The following is a 7,335-nucleotide window of genomic DNA, read 5'->3' as shown; positions in this document are numbered from 1 at the left end:
AATAACAATCGGGTTTAGAATGAATTTCGATAGTTAAAAATAAATTTTAATTAAATTTAAAATATGTTTAGATTTTAAGAATATTAATTTAGTTTAGATTCGAGTAGAGTAATTTTTAGGGATACTGGCTAGTTTAAGATTGAAATCAAACCAGAATTGTAATAACTTAAATTAGATTAAAATTGAATAAGAATCGATTAAAATTAGATTATCAAAATTAATATTGAATTGGATCATAAGCAACTAATTTAGCATGGAACAAAAACATTTTTTTGTTCGTTTTTTAAAAAAATTGATTCAATTTTTATGTTTCATAAAGATTGAAATCAGATTAAAATTGAAATTTTAAAAAATTAATTTCAATCCCTCTAAAATGTCAATTGAAATCACCGGTTTAAACCTCAAACCAAACCAAAATCGACCCGAGCTAGCCCTTTAAAGGCTCGTGTCCGGACTACTAATGACTTTCCACCGCAAAAAAAAAGAAGTTGAGATAACGCGTTTTCCAAAGCATTTTTCTTTTTTTTTTTTTAATTTTCAATTTTTTTAATTGATCTTCTCTGTTCTCTGGGTCCAATAAATCAGCTCGCTAACACGCGAACACAGCTTTTGAAAATCTCTCTTTCTTCTTCTTCTTCTTCCTTCTTGTTTTTTTTATTCATTTTCTGATTATTTTATTCTCTAATATTTCCATTTTCAACTTCTTCAGCTCAATTCCTATCTGAAGCTTTTGATTTCTCTCTGCATATTTCGAAATAAGCTTCTACTAATCCTCTTTTCTGTTAAGTTTTCTTTAACTTCAACTTCATTCGAAGCAAGCTTTCATGGATAGAAGGAACTGGAAATTCAACAGATTTGGTGTTCTTCTTCTCTTTTTCCTCTACCACAACTTCCTTTTGTGTTGGTCGCTCAACGAAGAAGGTATGTTATGTATTTACATTTGGGTTTCTGTTTCTTTCTTGGCAAAGTGGAGAGAAAGAGTTGGTTAAATTTGGTGGTGTTTTTACAGGTTTAGCGTTGTTGAAGTTTAGAGAGAGAATAGTGAGTGATCCGTTCGATGCTTTGAAGAATTGGAAGGATGAGGATGGAGTTGTTAATCCGTGTTCTTGGTTTGGAGTTGAGTGCTCTGACGGCAAAGTTGTAATTTTGTATGTCTCTTTTCTCTCTGCTAAAAAGTTTTGGCTTTTATTGTATTTTCTGTTCGTTTTCTGGGAAAATTTAAGGGAAAAAGTTTTGCTACTGACATGGCATAATATATATACTTCAAATTTGTAATCTCAGAAGCTAATCATGTAAGTCAGCGATGAAAAATATGTGTCCTTTTGGTTTTCAGAATGCAAATTTAAGTCTGTTCTAATTATTATTTTGCAGTTTTGGAGAGTTCATGCATTGATTTCCACTTTGGTTAGGGATTTATTATCCTATTGATGCTAGAATCAAGGAATTTTCAATAACTTTATCAGATCAAAGTAACTTTTATTACTAAACTAGAAAAGTTTATGCTGTTTGATCTACAGTTTCACGTGTTGTTTTAATTGCCCTTTTGGCTGCAACATTGTTAGAACATTTTGCAAAATGTTATCAAACTAGGTGCTGCTGTGCCTGGGAACCTTTTGGGTTCCCTGGTGATATCTAATCTTTGCAATCTAGAATCAGAATCCTTAAAGTTTTGTTTATTTTGATTAGAACTTAATGGATATCAGCTCATATTGAATAAAATTTGAAAACTAAATCAGTATTGACCTTCCTTTTTTTTTTGGCTGGGGCGGCGGGGCGCTGTAGTGCTGTCTCTTTGAAGTTAATGGCTTCTTTTAAAAGTGATACTACTTGCTGATATGTTCTCCTTTTTATTCTAAAGAAAAATATGTTATATGCAGGAACTTGAAAGATCTTTGTCTTGGAGGAACACTAGCGCCTGACCTCAGAAACCTTGTTCATATAAAGTCTATGTAAGTATCAACTAGGCAACAGCAATTTGATGACCTTGTCTTTGTTACAAAATTTTTTTACCTTTGGTCATATAGCTTAATGTTTCACTGCAGCATTTTGCGCAACAATTCTTTTACTGGCATCATTCCTGAAGGGATTGGAGAGTTGAAGGAGTTGGAGGTGCTAGATTTTGGACTCAATAACTTCACTGGGCCTCTTCCACCTGATCTTGGCAGTAATCTCTCTCTGACAATCCTGTGAGTTGATAATGTTTAACAATTTTATTTTTATTGAGGTTATCTTCAGCTTCCATTGGTATTATTAACTCATTTTTTTTTTTGGGCATATGTTTTAGTCTCCTGGACAACAACAGGCTTCTTGGCAACTTATCACCTGAAATTCATCACCTGAAAACACATTCTGAATTTCAAGCAGATGAAAACCAACTTGCTAGTGCTGCTAAAGGATCATCTTGCAATAAAAGATCTGCCATATGGTATGTCAGTTGAATTCTCTTATGGGTCAACATAATCCATTTCTCCGGTCATCTACAGTAATCCTGAGACAAGTTTAGCGGCACTGATGTTGTTTAAGGTTCTTGGGCACCTTTTGGTGAACCATCAGAAGGAATTTTTCCTTTATGAGTGACCTTGAAGAAGGAATGGTTCCCACTGTGATCGACCGTTCCATGTTTTCATGAAATTTTCTTGCATTTCCTCCTCTCCCCCCCCCCCCTCCCCCTCCTTTTTTTCTTTAGGTAATTTCTTTGCTATTCCATGCTGTTATTACATTATGCTTTTTCCCCAATTTTTGGCAGGAATGCTGTGCAAGCTGAAAATGCAATTAACAAGCGACAGCTGCTAGCAGCCAGTGCCCCTGGAGTAAATGAATCACCATATTTACGAGGCCATAAATTTGTTCCATTAACACCTACTGAATCTGGAAATGCTCCACCTAGTATTGTGGCGCCACCATCCTTGCCTTTGCCACCTCCACTGGAACCAAATCCGCCTTCCTCGTCAAAAAGCCATGTTGCAATAATTGCTGGAGCCATAGGGGGTGCTCTACTTGTCATGTCCATTATCGTCATCTATATTTGTAAAGTTAACAAGGCTACTGTCAAACCTTGGGCCACAGGATTGAGTGGACAACTTCAGAAAGCATTTATAACCGGTAATTCTTCTGCCTATGTGGAAAAGTTAGAATTATTATTTATTTTGTAGGAGGATGTGAGGTTTCAACCTTTGAACCATTTACATGTGCATTTAAAGAGCAAGCTACTCATCTTGCCGTTATATGTTTACATGTTCATGTTCAATCATTTTTGGCTATCTACTTACATGATTCAGATTTGCATTTCAGGTGTGCCAAAGCTTAAGAGATCTGAGCTTGAAGCAGGCTGTGAAGATTTCAGTAATGTAATTGGTTCTTCACCAATTGGTACACTGTACAAGGGAACATTGTCTAGTGGTGTTGAAATAGCTGTGGCCTCAGTTGCAGTAACATCTTCCAAGGACTGGCCTAAGCATTTGGAAGGTCAATTTAGGAAGAAGGTACTTTATGAGCTAATCACATTGAACTCTAAGGGTTTATGATGCAGCTCGCATTCTAATTTCTTTGGCATTTTTGTTTCAGATTGAGACATTATCAAAAGTGAACCACAAGAATTTTATCAACCTTCTTGGATATTGTGAGGAGGAGGAGCCTCTCACAAGAATGCTGGTTTTTGAGTATGCTCCAAATGGGACACTCTTTGAACATTTACACAGTAAGTTCTTAAGATTTGGTATTTTTGGGGATAGATCAGAGATATGAATTATCGTAAATTCTAGTTAACTACTTCTCAATCAGTTAAAAAAATTTAATTCAAAGCTTAATCATTCTAAATTAATGCACAGAGCTTATATGATACAAAAAAGGGGACGAAGTACACTATTTTTCCTTGTGTGTGTGTGTGTGTATATATATATATGTATATATATATATATATATATATATATAGAGAGAGAGAGAGAGAGAGAGAGAGAGAGAGAGCTGTTTTGAGTTCTTCACCCTAGGGAATGAAGTCTCTGTCTCTCTTCATTGTTCATTTCGTTTGTGTTCAATTTTTTAGTATCAGATCTCTGACAATAGTTGGTCCTGCAGTTAAAGAATCTGAACACCTGGACTGGGCAATGCGGTTGAGGATTGGAATGGGCATGGCTTACTGCCTCGAACATATGCACCAGTTGAACCCACCAGTAACCCACAACAATCTGAATTCTTCAGCCATCTCTCTCACTGAAGATTACGCAGCCAAAATTTCAGATTTCAGTTTTTCAAATGTGATAACTGCAACTGAGATGGAATCATGTGGCAAGAAGTTCTTAGATACTCCAATGGCACATCCAGACAGTAATGTTTATAGTTTTGGTGTGATATTATTTGAAATGATAACAGGAAGGATACCTTACTCAGTGGACAATGGCACACTTGAAGACTGGGCATCAGACTATTTGAGAGGGGATCAATCCCTGAAAGACATGGTTGATCCGACGCTAGACTCCTTTGAAGAGGAAAAGGTGGAAAGAATTGGTGAAGTGATAAAATCTTGTGCCCATCCGGATCCAGAGCAAAGACCGGCAATGAGAGAAGTTACTGCAAGATTAAGAGAGATAACAGGAATAACACTGGATGCAGCAACCCCAAAACTTTCTCCTTTATGGTGGGCAGAGCTTGAAATTTCATCACCGGATGCTAGCTAAAAGAGAGACCAGACTGTAAGTATGAGCTCAAGTGCCGTCGGCCATTAGTGAGATGTAAAAAAGCAGTTGTTTATAAGTTTATACCCCTGTATCTGAGAGTTGCTTGTATATAACTTAGGAAGGGTGGAAATGTGGTAAATCCTTTCCATTCTCTCTCTCTCTTTTGGTTTTTTAATGTTTTATTTCTTTTTCTGTTTGGAATTTGGGTGTGAATGCAACACAAGCACATCTGTATACAGAGTTCTTGGTGATTTCTCTCTCATTCAATCTCTCCTACTTGACTGCATCGAAAGTGAATGATTTTTAATGAAAGATTAACCTACATTAGAATAATTCAACTTCAGCCGTAAGCTAAATTGTATCATATGGAGTGTTTCAACTGAGGAACCGTTTCATAATTATATGTTAATTTCAAAGAAGAGCGGCTGCCATCCTGCTGGAATAGGAATGGAAAAGGTCAACCTCCCAGGGTATTTCCTGGAAACTGCAGCTTTATTTCCCCCAGCCCATGCTTTTCTGCTCAACATTCAACATGATAACTAATTGTCTAATGTATGTGCTTATCACGCCAACTCATAGAAGGAAAAAAATGATAATTAAATCCATGCCGCCCGAGAATAATAATAATGGAGTAAAGTTCATGATATTATTTATGAAAAGTTGAACCACAATCTTGTAAACTTTCAGTACTTTTTTCTGATAATAATTAAGGGGAAAAAAAATAAAGGAAAAGAACAGCAAGAACTAAAACAATGAGAATAAAACCTAGAATTGGACATAATACAAATTCATTTTCTTGCTGCTTAATTTCTATATCAAATTTGGGATTATTCTGCTTCTTGAAAATTGGTTTTTTCATTTTCATTTTCTTTTGAGCTCTTCAACCTTCTTTGGATGTGTCTAACCTAAACTAAAAAAGAAAAAATTGTATTTTTTCAGGGGTCTGTGTCTTATAGCCATTTCTTTTTTCTGAATAATAGGAGGGGTGGCCTTCACGTAAACACCAATACCATGAAGGATGATAGTTGTTGACATGCAACTTAGTAGTCCCCACGTCAATCGATAGTTCAAAATTCCCCGGATACGGATCTCTATAAATACCACTCAATCCTAATAGCTCCCTACCCTATACTATTTCCACTCTATCAATCTCCAAAAGCCTCCCCAAGAATATGGCAATCAACCAGCTCACTATTGCCATCTGCTTTCTCCTGCTGCTCCCGTTGGCCTTTCCTTCAATATCTGCCTATGAAAATGCCCCAACCAAACCAGCAGAGAAGGAAGTTGATGTAGTTGTTGAAGGTATGGTCTATTGCCAAAGCTGTGACCACTATGGTTCTTGGTCTTTTAATGGGGCTGAGCCAATCCCTTCTGCTAAAGTTAGTGTCATTTGCAAAAACCACAAGAAACAAGTAAGTTATTACAAGGCATATGAAACTAATGAGCATGGCTACTTCTTTGCACAACTTGATGGCTTCAAGATGGAGAACAACATTTTAGACCATCCTCTCCAATCTTGCCATGTGAAGCTTGTTTCATCTCCTCTTGCAAATTGCAGCCTACTCTCCAATGTTAACTATGGAATCAATGGCGCTCCACTTCGTTATGAGAACAAGATACTGCGAGGAAGTCATTATGAGGCTGTGATCTATGGTGCAGGCCCCTTGGCTTTCCGTCCAGCTAATTGCTCTCCTGAAACTCGTGTCTAATATAATCACAGTTCATGTTTAACCTTTCTTTCATCTTCTTTTGATTTCTTTTTATTCTCTTTTGTTGGTCCTAACTTTGTTTGTTTCTTGAATGAGTTGAATTCTGTTGCAATGGAATGTTGTATTTTAATACTGTGAGTGGCATAAGCCCCATGATCTTCTTCTGTAATTGGTGCTTTTTCCTGCTTCTTAGTCTCTTGGTCCTTACAAAATCTATTGGCTTGCCAAACATGTTATTTATAACATCCATAACCTCCTTCAAGTTAATTTTTTGGTCTGCCAAGCCATGGTGCCAAACATTCTCCACTGCTGGCTCATCCAAGATGATATACCCAATAAAACTATGAACAACTGTACTTGTCTGTATCTTTCTCAAAGCTTTCAGAATTATATGATTTAATTGGTGATTTTTAAAGTATAGGTATAATTTTAAAAAGAAAAAAATGAAAATATAGAATTTTTTTTGGATAATTTCTCCAAAAAATTATTCATAATTTATTTTAATTTATATAAAATTTCAAATTTTTTATAATTCAATTTGAATTAATCTAATTGATAAAAAATGTTTTAATACGAAACTGTGATAAAATTGTAATTAGAAAAATAAGAATGGAAAATAAAAAACAAAGTAATATCAAAAAGATTATAAAATATTAATACAGAATTGATTTCGAATATAAATGAATGGCAAAAAATATCGATATAGCACTTTAATTAAATGAAAAGACTTTATTATTATTGTGATTGTATATGCTTTAATTAATTATAAATAACTTTTGAGGTAATATTTAAAAAAAAATTATTTTTTTTATCTTTAAATTATATTGGGATAACAATACGTAAGCATTTGTGAAAAATCATCATATTCAAATTTAATTAATATTTTAAATATCCAAATTTATCTCTAAAGTAATTATATTACATTTAAATTTATATATCTTAATTAATAATCT

The 7,335-nt window shown here is 34.8% G+C and overlaps 2 protein-coding genes across 2 annotated transcripts; both read left to right on the top strand.

The window, feature by feature from the left end:
* Nucleotides 1-469: 469 nt before the first annotated feature.
* On the top strand, nt 470-4,935 carry LOC110668373 (probable inactive receptor-like protein kinase At3g56050). Its single transcript, XM_058151829.1, has 9 exons — nt 470-921; nt 1,010-1,148; nt 1,878-1,949; nt 2,043-2,186; nt 2,285-2,425; nt 2,747-3,102; nt 3,292-3,482; nt 3,565-3,697; nt 4,075-4,935. Exons 1-9 carry the CDS (start codon nt 825-827, stop codon nt 4,671-4,673), a joined length of 1,872 nt encoding a protein of 623 aa, XP_058007812.1. The 5' UTR covers nt 470-824; the 3' UTR covers nt 4,674-4,935.
* Nucleotides 4,936-5,086: 151 nt separating this feature from the next.
* Nucleotides 5,087-6,728, top strand: LOC110668375 (non-classical arabinogalactan protein 30-like). Its single transcript, XM_021829571.2, has one exon. It carries the CDS (start codon nt 5,846-5,848, stop codon nt 6,380-6,382), a length of 537 nt encoding a protein of 178 aa, XP_021685263.2. The 5' UTR covers nt 5,087-5,845; the 3' UTR covers nt 6,383-6,728.
* The last annotated feature ends 607 nt before the right edge of the window (nt 6,729-7,335 follow it).

Source organism: Hevea brasiliensis, chromosome 8 (genome assembly GCF_030052815.1).
Source record: "Hevea brasiliensis isolate MT/VB/25A 57/8 chromosome 8, ASM3005281v1, whole genome shotgun sequence".
In the NCBI taxonomy this organism is placed as follows: domain Eukaryota; kingdom Viridiplantae; phylum Streptophyta; class Magnoliopsida; order Malpighiales; family Euphorbiaceae; genus Hevea; species Hevea brasiliensis.
This window is presented reverse-complemented; position numbering and strand designations above follow the sequence as displayed.